At 54.5% G+C, this 12,640-nt stretch overlaps 2 protein-coding genes across 2 annotated transcripts; both read left to right on the top strand.

The window, feature by feature from the left end:
- Nucleotides 1-268: 268 nt before the first annotated feature.
- UV8b_01259 (uncharacterized protein) lies at nt 269-6,015 on the top strand (the record flags this gene model as incomplete). Its single annotated transcript, XM_043138757.1, has 2 exons — nt 269-688; nt 760-6,015. 2 exons carry the CDS (start codon nt 269-271, stop codon nt 6,013-6,015), a joined length of 5,676 nt encoding a protein of 1,891 aa, XP_042994691.1.
- A 3,988-nt stretch (nt 6,016-10,003) lies between these two features.
- Nucleotides 10,004-12,104, top strand: UV8b_01258 (uncharacterized protein; the record flags this gene model as incomplete). Its single annotated transcript, XM_043138756.1, has 2 exons — nt 10,004-10,540; nt 10,623-12,104. The coding sequence occupies 2 exons, from the start codon at nt 10,004-10,006 to the stop codon at nt 12,102-12,104; spliced, it is 2,019 nt and encodes a 672-aa protein (XP_042994690.1).
- Between the last annotated feature and the right edge of the window lie 536 nt (nt 12,105-12,640).

Below are 12,640 nucleotides of genomic sequence, written 5' to 3'. Positions count from 1 at the left end.
GTGGAATAGTTCCGGCGTCTTTGCCAGACTTCCCAGCCCTCCCGGAGACAAGCACAGTACTCGTGTCCTCTTGCGTGCATCGGAACAACGCCGGCGTGCTTCTTTCGAGACGGCGATCTAGCTTCCCTGACACACGAAGCCGCATACCGCCATTTTACTCCACCCTGCTCATTCAATTTTTATTTTATCCAGGAACAACATGGACCCATCTCAAACGCCACTGCCTGTGCCGGTTGTTTCCTCCCTGAGGATTCAACAAGCAAGCCCCATGGAAAGAACTTTAAGCCAAGATATCCGAAACGAGCGTGAAGAGCTTCGAGAGGCAGCAGAACAGACTCTGAATGCCATTGTTGACCTCAACCTCGATGGATCCATTAGATGGGTCAGTCCATCGTGGACTGATGTCGTCGGCACTCCCTTCGACGAGATCAGTGGCAAGCCAATATCGGACCTCATTGTCAGCGAGAACAAGTGCATTTTTACGGATGTCATAGTTTCCATGAGAAAGGACGATTCGAAGAGTTATAGGATCCGGTTCACAGTTCAGCTAGGTCCCTTGTCCAAGTTGCGAGACGGATCGGAACCCGCAAGAGACCCACAATCACAGGCAGGATCCGAGCCCCAGACAGCTCATCTCGAGGCTCAAGGCATCATGGTGTACGACAGCACCTCGGGGGATGAGAGTCACGTAGGTTTACAGCATCATTTATTCTTGGATTGGATTCTTCTGGCTTGAGCGAGATACTAACTGAAAGACAGACGATGTGGATGCTTCGCCCGTGGACTGCCCCGCAGGAAATCCAAATAGACTTGCCGGATGTCATCGTAGACTCCCTGGGATCTGGTGCTGAGCTACTGGCCAGCTACCTCACAAGGCTCGCTGAAACTGGTGGCGACGAATCGGGGACCCGTGACCCGCCAGCATCCGTCCTGTGTCGCATATGCGAGCGATATATTTCTCCGTGGTGGTTTGAAAAGCACACCGACTTGTGTCTGCTAGAACACCGAGCAGAGATGGACGTTCAAATGGCCCAGGAGAACCTCGCTGAACATCGGCACGCCATTGTGAAAGTCCTCGATGCGCTGGAAGCACGGAAGGGCCGCTTAATGATTGGGGAGCAACAGACTGGAGGACCATTGGCAGAGTATAAAGGCATGCCCATTGGACCACCTCCATCCACTCAATCCTCTCCCGGTACGTCTTTGGCGCGGTCGCGTGAGCGAACTGGTGGTTTCGGGCATTCAAGGACGCGGTCGTTCGCTATTCGTCGACCCCAAGCTCGCATAGTGGAGTTGCTCATGGACCTCTGTGATACGGCCCTTGAGATCAGCACCCCAGCCATCAAAGAGACGTCACAACAAGATGAAGAAGAGCTTCGCACGCAGTCTCCACAGTCGGAGTCGAGGATATCGCAGGTTTTGCAGTGGCAGTCACCCTCTACCAATACCTTGGAACAAGAACAGGGCTTAGCTCTTCTATGTTCGGATACGGAAAAAGTGGCCCGGGCCAAAGTTGATGCTGTATTCCGCCATCGCAGAATCATCGAGTACTCTGAGCGCATACGCATCGAAATGGCTGTCCTTGTCCAAGATTGTATTGACGAGGCCATGAGAAAGGCCGCGAGGATAGCGGCTGGCCGGCTGAGTGACTCTACCGAGGATGAGACGGAAGAAGGGCCGCAGGAATGCCTGCCCGAAGGCAATGTTGAAGGCTGCCACGCGAATGAAGAGCATCGTGGCCGCTCAGTCGAGAATGCCTCGAAGCAGTCTGTTTCCGGTCCTTCGGCGTTGGCCGCTGCTTTGCGTCAAATGGATATTACCGGCTCAATCGTATCGCGCCGCGCGTCTCTAGTTGGATCGACTGGATCAAGCAGTCCCAAGGAATGCCCTACGCCGCGGTCTGCAGCAGATAACGGCTCCGTCTTGGTTGGCCATGCGCGTCACAACAGGCGAGGTTCGTCTCTTTTGTACGAAACTGAGCTCGCCGAGGGGCATGGTAGCTTCCGCTCATCCTCTGTGACTTCGCGCCACGCACCGAGAACAGAGTCCCCGATATCTGAGTTTGGCGATTTGAGACGAGCGGCCAGCACCCGACAACATAATCGAAAAAGTCTTGTCATCCCGGGGGCTTCCTCTCCTATGCGGCAAGAGTCTCCGTCTCGCTCTACGCAACCATCGTCGCCGCTCCGTGTCAAGCCAAAAGCTAACCCCTTCCCGGAGGGAGTGGCTTCTCCCGAAGCATCACCCATGTTCCCTACCAGCGAGTTCAGCTCGCCCGTTTCTCATCCAGTACGCCACCATAGAAGACAATCGTCGGCAGCCGTCTCAGACTTCATCATGCGAGCACCACCCTCGCCTCGCCTGAGTGCCAACCAAGCACCTCCCCAAGCTCGCGCCGCTCAGCCGTCAATCAAGGACTTTGAAATCATTAAGCCAATCAGTAAAGGTGCTTTCGGAAGCGTGTACTTGTCAAAGAAGAAATCCACGGGCGAATATTTTGCCATCAAAGTCCTGAAGAAGGCCGACATGGTCGCGAAAAACCAAGTTGGCAACGTCAAGGCTGAGCGAGCCATTATGATGTGGCAAGGGCAAAGCGACTTTGTCGCAAAGCTCTATTGGACGTTTTCCAGCAAGGACTATCTTTACCTGGTAATGGAATATCTTAATGGAGGCGACTGCGCCTCATTGATCAAAGTGCTTGGCGGCCTTCCAGAAGAATGGGTGAAGAAATATCTCGGTGAAGTTGTGCTAGGTGTCGAGCACCTACATGAAAGGGATATCATTCATCGTGATCTGAAACCCGACAATCTGCTCATTGATCAAAAAGGCCACTTGAAACTGACTGATTTCGGCCTGTCGCGCATGGGATTGGTTGGCAGACAAAAGCGCGCTCTGAATAGCGAGACAACGGATGCTACCCCGGATCTTCTTAAACACGGCCCTTTTTGCAGATCTACGTCCATACCATCGTCTAGATCAACTTCTCTCGATCTTCACGGTCCTTCCCAGTCACCGGGGGGGACCCCGATTATGACACCTGACACAGGAAACGTGGGTCAACCATCCTACTTCAGCCTTTCGACATTGTCGCCGGACAATCGTCGAGTATCCAGCAGTCATCGGAGCGACAGTGTGGGCAGCGAATCGCTGGCCCACTTGCTTGGCTCGTTCACGTTGACCGATTCCGAACCTGGATCACAACTTCTTGGCACTAAGATTCCACTGGAAGAAGAGGCAGTCATTCAAGGTTCTCCTGACATGATTGCAAGCCAGCCCAATATCAGAGCTAGCGTGGACGGGCACTTCCGATCGTCACTTCCGTCGTCCAACATGATGCCACCGCCGATGGCTCTGTTCGATCCTGAGGACACCAATCGACGGTTCGTGGGGACTCCCGACTACCTGGCTCCGGAGACCATCAAGGGAGACAAACAAGATGAGACAAGTGATTGGTGGTCTGTGGGATGTATCATGTTTGAATTCCTATACGGGTTCCCGCCTTTCCATGCTCCCGAAGCCGAACAGGTGTTCGAGAACATTCTGGCACGAAGAATACAGTGGCCTGATGAGGCCGACTGTGAGCCCATTTCAGACGAAGGAAAGGACCTTATCAACAAGCTCCTGTGCGTGGATCCAAAAGAACGATTAGGATCAAACCGGGACGAAAAGTTCCCATCGGGGGGCGAGGAGATTCGAAGTCATGCTTGGTTCGAAGGAATCAGCTGGGACACTCTGCTTGAAGATGAAGCACAGTTTGTGCCTCAACCGGAGAATCCCGAAGATACCGAATATTTCGATGCTAGAGGGGCGGTTTTGCAATCTTTTGCAGAGGAGATGGAAGACCAAATGTCTCCTCAATTATCAAGCGGAGGAACCGAGTATCCTGACCGACCACATGATGCTCTCTCTCGAGTGCGATCTCAAGTCAACTCGATGAATCGCAAGCTGATGCCGCTTCACATACCTCCCCACGTCCGAGAAATCAAGCCGAGGAGATTGAGCGAGCCAGTGGCGGCCGACGACTTCGGGTCGTTCACTTTCAAGAACCTCCCGGTGCTAGAAAAGGCGAACAAGGATGTCATTCAGAAGCTGCGTGCTGATGCGCTCGCCGCGCAAAACAAGCAGTCCTCCGTTAGTCCGGGAGGGGGTGGAAGCGTGACTTCGCCAGCACCGTCGCTGGATGGCAGCCCGGTACTGTCCACTCATCTGCATCGATCCATTTCCAACACCAAGGCAAGCAATAGGCCACAATCTCCGTCGGGGTACAGCCATTCCAATTCGTCCCCGAGCCGCATCTCTCAACCGTCCTCGCCGCTGCTGGTCTCCTTCGTTGCGGGGCAGGGAGCCGAAGGCAGACGGAAGGCCTCCAGCAATTCATCGAGCTTGTCGCATCAGTCCGGCGCAGCAGCGCAGCCTCACCCCGGCCTTGACGTGCCCAAGGTCCCGCCGTGCCTGACCAAGGCGATGACGACGATTGCTGCATCACCTATCAAGGGTCGTGGGTCGACACCGGCGCCGGTTGGCCCATCACCCCAGAAGCTGGCATCGACGCCACGGCATGGCAGCGGCTCCACAACGCGTTCCAGGTCGTTGACGGTAGGGTCCAGCGAAGCGAGCCCCATAGCGTGCGATGTTGTTCAGCACCACCGAAACCGCAGGAGTCAAGTTTTCGACATGTCCCCCTCATCCTCTGACAACGAGGGTGACAAGCACAATGCCCTGCTGCGCGTACAGCGTCGCAGGCAAAGCTCGCGGCGACTTTCGCAAATTGCTTTCGACAATGGCCCTAGCTTTCGGCCTCTGGACGTCTTGATCTGCGAGGATCATCCGGTGTCAAGGATGGTGATGGAGAAGCTGCTGGAAAAGCTCCGGTGCAGGACAATTAGCGTGGCAAACGGCTCCGAAGCCGTCCGGTACGCGATGAGCGAGATTCAGTTCGACGTCATCTTCCTGGAGTACAAACTGCCCCAAATCAGCGGAGCCGATGTGGCAAGAATGATACGAGAGACGAAGAACGCCAACTCCCACACCCCCATTGTGGCCATTACTGCGTACCTCAAGGAGCTGCAGGCGCCGCACTACTTTGACTCGTTGATCGAGAAACCCATCAGCTCGTCCAAGCTGACAGAGGCTCTGCGAAGTTTGTGTCAGTGGCAGCCTCCATCCCCAAGCCGCACGACGTCAGGTCCTCTGCCTTATTCCGCGCAGATGGGGGTCAGGAAGACGAACACGCGAGCAGAAGAAAGCCCGACGTCGGGCTCCTCTGCCTTTCCAGGGCGACAATCATCCGCCGTGGTGTCCAGCCGAGAGGATTCCATCACGTCCAGCATGTTTGGGGGCGATTCAGAGTCTTTGACCGCGGAGGATGTCCCCGTTGTTATCAGCCGGAAAGCAACGGGTGACTGCTGGGACGAAGGCGGTCTCGGCATCAGTGACGTAGATTTTCTTGCCGAGTCACCCAAGCCGATAATACCGTCTCTGCTGACGCAGCAGTCGGCCCCCGCACAGATGGAGCATCTTCGCGCAGGGGAACGAAATAGACCCCGCGGGGAAGGCGGCGAAAAGAAGAGTGCAGAAGGGACAGAGTCGGCGGATGACGAGGACGATGATTGCGGAGTCTCCAGAGGAAAGCACCGACGATGCAGCAGCAAGCCTTTGCAGGGCAAATCGGTGCTCCCCAGTTCGAAGCTGGGGATTGAGATGATGCGCGCTGATAGCCACGAAAGCGTTACGTTTGGGTCTGAAGGCACGCCCGAGACGGTCACGCACGTGGCTACAACACCTTCCCAAGAACTGGCCACTCCCATCCTGTCGGCGAGCAAGGCGACGGACAAGTCGGACCCCGGGCAAAGTCGCCAGGACACCCATGCTCACCCACTTTCCAGATGTGAGCAAGAACCGAGCGATGAACGGACTGGGCTGCCGGAGTGGGCGGATCTTACGCCTCGAGCACCGCCATGGAGCCGCCGCGCGGATGCTGAAGAGGAAGCAACACCACGTCCAGCTTGCAAATGAGGCCCGGGTGGCTCAGAGCTGCGCAAAGATTGTCATGATGTATACGGCGGAAGCAGATGAGGCAGAGTTTTTGGTCGGCCAACCTTTATTTGATATGTCTCACATGTGGTGGCTCGTTGCTGACCAATTCTATTCCGTTTCGCTTTTCTTTTTATTTGTTTTTGTTTCATTTGTGTATCAAAGGCCGCAGCGAGGCGTTGTATGGGCAGAATTGGGTTTATTCTCTCTCTCTCTCTCTATCTCTCTCTTTTTTTTTTTTTTCCTCTTTCGTTTCTATATTGTCTTCTACGCGACCCTTTACATGTATACATGACAGATCGACGAGGCAACTGTGTAGGTAGTGCAAGATGCAGGCAGATAGGTTTCAAGGGGGGGGGGGAGGGGGGGTACGTGGCGATCAACATGAGGCGCACGACAAGAGGAACTATTCTTAAGACGACCTAGCTGTTAATGTGTCTTGGGTTTTGCTACAGAGTTCTTTTCTAAAAAGAAAGTTCGGCAGTGTCCAGTCATAGTGAGGGTTGTGAAGAAGAAATAAGGGGTGCAACGTGCAATGCCGGGCGGGTGGTACTGAGCAGAAACAGCAAGCGAATACGCCCAAATAACTTCCAAGTCGGTTTGAGGACATGGTTTTCAGCACGAGGGCAAAACAAGGGGAAGGGACGAGAGTGTCCAGCTATTCTTGTCTTGTTGCAGGTTTCGACCGCTCGGCGTCTAAATGCGGCATCGGTAAACGTTCAGCGACCTTCGTAGGTGCCAAGGTTGCCTAAAAGGGAGAGAGAGGCAGGTCAGATCATGGCGGGTACCCTCGGCCTTGAGCCTTTTTTTTTTTTTTTTTTTTTTTTCAAAACCCCTCCCGGTAGGTTTGGGCGATGGATGGATGGATGGCACAGCGTCAGCTGTGGGGTCGCATCAGAAATAGAATGAGAAGAAGATGCGAATCCGTTTCCGTGTCAGCGTCGCAGCTGGCCCCGGGGGTCGGGGGTGTTCCTCGGCCGTCTGCGAGCCAGTCAGTTTTCGAAACGTAGGGTGCTGCCGATACTGCGGCGGCCAATTCCGTTTTCTTGTCCCCTGCAGCAAGGTAGCAGCAGGAGGGGCCGGTGAGGGCCTGTCTCGAGCGAAACAGTGGCGGCGGACACAAGCTTTTGTGGGGTGGCAATTGCTCGTATCAGGCAGGTATCAAGCGAGCAGAGAGAGAGGTCTAGAATCAGTTGTGATGTGGAGAGGATAGGCTTTCTGCAGATGTCTATCTGTACGAGGGGACTAACAACTGCCTTTTATTTATAAAAATATATATATATATATATAAATAAAAATAATAAAAATAAAAAGAGAAAGAGAGAGAGCGAGAGCGAGACAGAAGAATCGGAAGAGTGGCAAAAAGAGGTGCAGTGCAGGGCATGGTGGGTGCTCCGTGGACATGTCGAGAGGGAGCATCCGTCCAGATTTCTTTCCAGATTCCGTCAAATTGGTGCAAACGGGGTGTATTGTGCTCGTGCGGTGACTTGCCAGTTTCGGGGGGTGCCAAGTTGGCAGCCACCAGACCCAGACCCGTCGCTGCCTGGGCACGGGGCACGGAGCACGGAGCTCGGGGCACGGGGCACGGGGCACGGAAGCACGGAAGCACGGAAGCACGGAAGCAAAAGCTGTCTTGTCTGTCACGTCATGGTGGCTTGCGGAGATGCCCGGCGCCGAAGAGACAGGGCTGGGGGTGCCACGCTGCAGAGTTTTTTTTTTTTTTTTTTTTTTTTTTTTTTTTTTTTTTTTCCCTCTCTGCTCGGAAAGTCGACACGGAGCGTTTGGTGGCTTGGCATCTGGTGGTGCAGCAGCTGGCGAGGCGGCCTTTGCTCAGGCGCACGCGACCAACTGCCGTTTCCGAGTCAGGGTTGGGCTGACCATTTTTTTTGGAAAAAAAAAAAAAATCTCCTTTTTTTTATTTTATTTTTTTTATTTTGAAGAGGGGTCTCGAGACTCGCAGCAAAACAAGTGGCGCCTTCCCTTGGCGCCTTCCCCTCGGTGATTAGGGCGGCGAATGGCTGCAGGGCCCAAGTACATGGATGGGTACTTACATAGGTAGGTAGGTAGGTACTCACATACATGCATAAGGTAAGGTAGGAGGCAGGTAGGTACCTAGGTAGGTACATACATGTGGCGATCACGCACGCACCACCCTGCAGGCGTTGCGTTCGGTGACGGATGAGAGAAATCGAGGCGCTGGGCGCAAACTTGCATCGGGGCCTGTTGCTCCGGCTGGCCTGGTCTCTCATTGGCCCGCCACGTGCTCTATCCGTCCGACCCGAGGCGATTGATGAGAGCAGATGGACGGACGTCCGCGGCTCCACGAAACCGCAGGCCGCCCTGCCCCCTTTTCCAGTAGCGCGTACTATACGGAGCACGGGGTGCCCCTTTTTTCTTCTTCTTCTTCTTCTTCTTCCTTCGGTTCCTGTTTGAGAATTGGGGGTTCCAGTACGCGAGCGACCAGACAATTGCCGCAAAGCGCTCACCGGCCGGCCCGGGAAAAAAGGGACAAAAAAAAAAAAAAAAAAAAAAAAAAACGCGGCAATTTCGGCACAAGCGAGCGGGCTGCTCTTCCCCCCCCCCCCCCCCAGATTCCCATTCCCGGGTCCTCCTTCCCCCCCTGCTGCAGCCACCCAACACCCACCACCCACCACCCACCCTCCCTGATCAAAGTTCCAGGCGCCACCATCTGCACATCTGCTGCATCGAATCTATGGTGCGGACTTGCGGAGTACGGAAAACGCATACGCAAAGTTCTTTTTCCTCTTTTTTTTTTTTTTTTTTTCCTTCCCCGTCGGCGTCGGGTAGGGGTGGGAGAGAGGTAGGGTGGGAGAGAGGTAGGGTGGGAGAGAGGTAGGGCGGGAGGCAATGCAACAGCGCATGTGCTGGGCTTTCTATAAGCTGGCTTCGATCAATTGATTTGATCAATCAATTCCTCCAGCGGCTTGCTCCAGCGGAAGCGCCCCCCCCACCGCCCCCCCCCCTTCTCCCCCACCGAACCCTAATGGCCCCTAAACCCCTTCTGTGCTGTTCGTGAACACAGTCTCCGCTCCCTGCCACACAAAGCCCCGGAGCCCCGAAAGAAAAAAAAAAAAAAAAAAAAAAACGGAGAGAAAGAGAGAAAGAAAGAAAGAAAGAAAGAAAGAGACCAGGCCTCTGGGACCCCCGGAGCCATAGATTCCGGCACGGTGCCCGAGGGCGTCCTTTGACTGGCCCAAAAATCCTTGGGGGTTCCCCGTCAACGCTCAACCCCCCGTCGTCCCTTCTCGGGTCGCAGAAAGCGGATCGTGGGCTGCAGTCTGCAAAGCCGCAAGCTGCAGGCTGTGCCACCGCGTCCATCATCATGCTTTAAAAGAAGACGCGGTTTCACAAGAACAGAGTTCAGACTTCTCTTCAGGTTCTTTCCTCCCGCCTCCCCTCGACTGACTCTCTCTTGCGTGGCATTAGGCTCAGCTCGTCCCGCAGACGGGAAACCTTGTCCCTGTCTTGATGAAACCCGTGCGAGAATTTCTCAACCAACCTCGGTCGCACCTTCCTGCGTCACATCTGCTTTTCCCTTGTCCTCGTCTTCATCTTCATCTTGCAGACTCGCCTTGATCGCATCAGCTACCTGGTACCCAAGTTACTCGCCGGCAACACCCAAGTAAAAAGCAGTCGATACGATACATCCATCTGCCGCTCTTGCTGCAAAAAGGGAAAGAAAAAAAAAAAAAAAAAAAAAAAAAAAAAAAAAAAAAAAACACACACACACACACAGCTTCCCGTATCCCTCTATCCCTGGCCACTGCCTGGCTCTTTCGTTTATAGAATCCGGACGACCAACCCCCGTCTTCTTTTCGTCACCATCACCATCACCATCACCATCAATCAACTTGTCGAGCCCCATCCCGAGCCCGCATCCTGAGCCGCACCCCGAGCCAGTCGTCTTTCTGGGGCTTCTGCCGGCTTTCGTCACCCAAGACGCGATTCAATGGGCTTTGAATCTTCCGACTCCGATTCGGGGGCTTCCCAACGCCATCATCGTCCGCACGCCATCCCTGGTGAAATCCCCATTCCTCACGGACCTCCCGGTGATCACGACAGTGACGACTTCACTCTTCAGCATGCCACCGCGGACGAGCAGCGCATTTTCAGCCACGTCACCCGCCCCGATGACTCGTACACGTCAGAGGGCGTCTACTGGGCCGACTTGCCTTGGATGCAGCGCGTCAGGTTTGTTTCCCAAGTCGATGGACAGGCTGCCGCCAAAGAGCTAAGCACCATCGGTGCAATGATGAAGAAAGACCCTCTGTCTCCCATTTCGTGGTATTTCCGACACGCCGTCATCCCCGGTGCTGGTCTCGGCCTGGAAGGATACGTCCTCTTCTCCATTGGCAATCTGGAGCCGCTCTTTAAAAAGGTGTGGCCTGAATGCTGGGACAAGCATCAAGTCTGCAGCAAGAACTGGATTGCCAGCGTGACATATCTCGAAATCATTGGCATCATGGTCGGGCAAGTCTTTGTTGGTGTAGGTTTTTTTTTATTTTTTTTATTATATATATATCTATATATTTCTGTTTTCCCTCTTGCTGACTGGCTCTTTTTGGCAGGTCATCGGTGACTGGGTTGGCCGTCGATGGGGCCTGATCCAGGACGCCATCATCATGTTCATCGGTCTGCTCATGCTGACTGCTAGCTGGGGCCTGACTTTGCAAGGCTGGGTCATTTGCTATGCCTGCTCTCTCTTCTTCTACTCTCTTGGGGTTGGGGGAGAGTATCCCATTACCGCAACCTCGTCCCTGGAAAACGCCGTCACGGCCGGCAAGCTGTCTACCAAGGAAGACCGTCTCCACCGCGGCCGCCGCGTCACAATGGCCTTTCTCATGCAGGGTTGGGGCCAATTCGTCAACCAGGTTCTCCTGATCGTCCTTCTCGTCATCTTCAACAAGGGAACCGGCTCCCCGCCGTACAGCACGTCCGCAGCCCAGTATGCCTTCCGCCTGTCATTTGCCTTCCCTGCCATTGGCACCCTCTGGCTCGTCTACTACAGAACCTGGAAGATGCCCCACGCCTCCAAGCAGCTGGCCCAAGCCAAGAACCGAACCAACGTGACCGGATATGACGTGACTGCTCTCCGCTACTGCTTCAGCCACTTTGGCGGCCGCCTGCTTGCCACTGCCGGCACCTGGTTCTGCAACGACGTCTTCTTCTACGGCAACAAGCTGTTTCAGGGTCAGTTCATCAAGGTCATCTCCGACAACCCCGACTCCCTCATGACCAACTGGACCTGGAACCTGGTCAACATTACCGTGTCTCTGGCCGGATACTACCTCGCCTCTCTCCTCATCGACAACAAGCTCTACGGACGCAAGATGATGCAGCAGGTTGGCTTCTTCATGTGCTTCCTCATGTTTGTCATCCCGGCCTTCCGCTACAAGTACTTCAGCGGGCCCGAGGGCATCCACTCCTTCCAGGCCATGTACTTCTTGTCATCCTTCTTCAACCAGTTTGGGCCCAACTCCGTCACCTTCCTCATTGCCGGAGAAGTCTTCCCCACCCCCGTTCGCGCAACTGCTCACGGCTTCTCCGCCTGCCTGGGCAAGGCCGGCGCTCTCCTGGCCTCTGTCCTCTACAACTACATTGACGACCAGACCAAGTTTTATGTCGTTCCCTGGTTCGGCCTCGCCGGCATGTTCCTGACTTGGATGTTCCTCCCCGACACCACTGGACTGGACCTCAAGGAGCAGGAGCGCCGCTGGAGATATATTCGCGACGGCAAGGCCCAAGAGTACCACGGCGTAGCCGTCCACCCTCAGCACCTGAGCCTGTGGGAGCGCATTTGCGGACTGCACAAGACGTACGATCCAGAGGCCGACTGGAAGGCAAAGATTGCTGACATGCGCTCCGAGTGGGAGGCTGTCCAGGCGGCTCGTGGCCCCAAAGAGGCCGAGGGCGACGATGATCATGGCATGCCGGATGACGGCGAGTTTTCGAGCGAGATCCACGCCTACTTTAAGCGCTCCAGCCCCAAGAATCCTGCAAGCGCGCGCGGCGTCCTCGGCGAAAAGGCGCACGACGGTGAAGCAAGGTGAGCGGCGGGCCTCGCGAGTTTTTCCCCGGTTGGTGGTGGTTGTCATTTTTGTCTGGGCTCGGAGCACTTTTCTCTTTTCTGTCTCTCTGTTTTTTTTTTTTTTTCATTAAAAAATACTATCATTCTTAGAGGCGTTGTATGGGTTCAAAGACAAAAAGGTTTCCCCGAGGCATTTTTATGATTGGGAGTTTCACACTTGCACCCGTAGCCTGTTTCTTCCTTTTTCTTCTTCTTTTCTCATCTTTTTATTTTGGGTATTCTTGCCAAGCATGTGGATTTGCCTTGCCTTTTTTTTTTTTTTTTTTTTTTTCGCATCTTTCCCAACCAAGGTGCGGTGTGTTTAGTAGGCCGCGGGACGCCTCAGAACCAAAGAATCGCATCAGACGTTTGAATGCCCAACACGGCATCAGCCCAACCCAACATGACTTGTTTTGCCCGCGTCTTGACGCGTTTGATGTGACTGGCCGCGCGTTATCCAGCAGACGGATGGCTGCATCACGGCCTTGCTGCGGCGGTTGGTCATACGGCCCCCGGCCG

Source organism: Ustilaginoidea virens, chromosome 1, assembly GCF_000687475.1.
Source record: "Ustilaginoidea virens chromosome 1, complete sequence".
Classification (NCBI taxonomy): domain Eukaryota; kingdom Fungi; phylum Ascomycota; class Sordariomycetes; order Hypocreales; family Clavicipitaceae; genus Ustilaginoidea; species Ustilaginoidea virens.
This window is presented reverse-complemented; position numbering and strand designations above follow the sequence as displayed.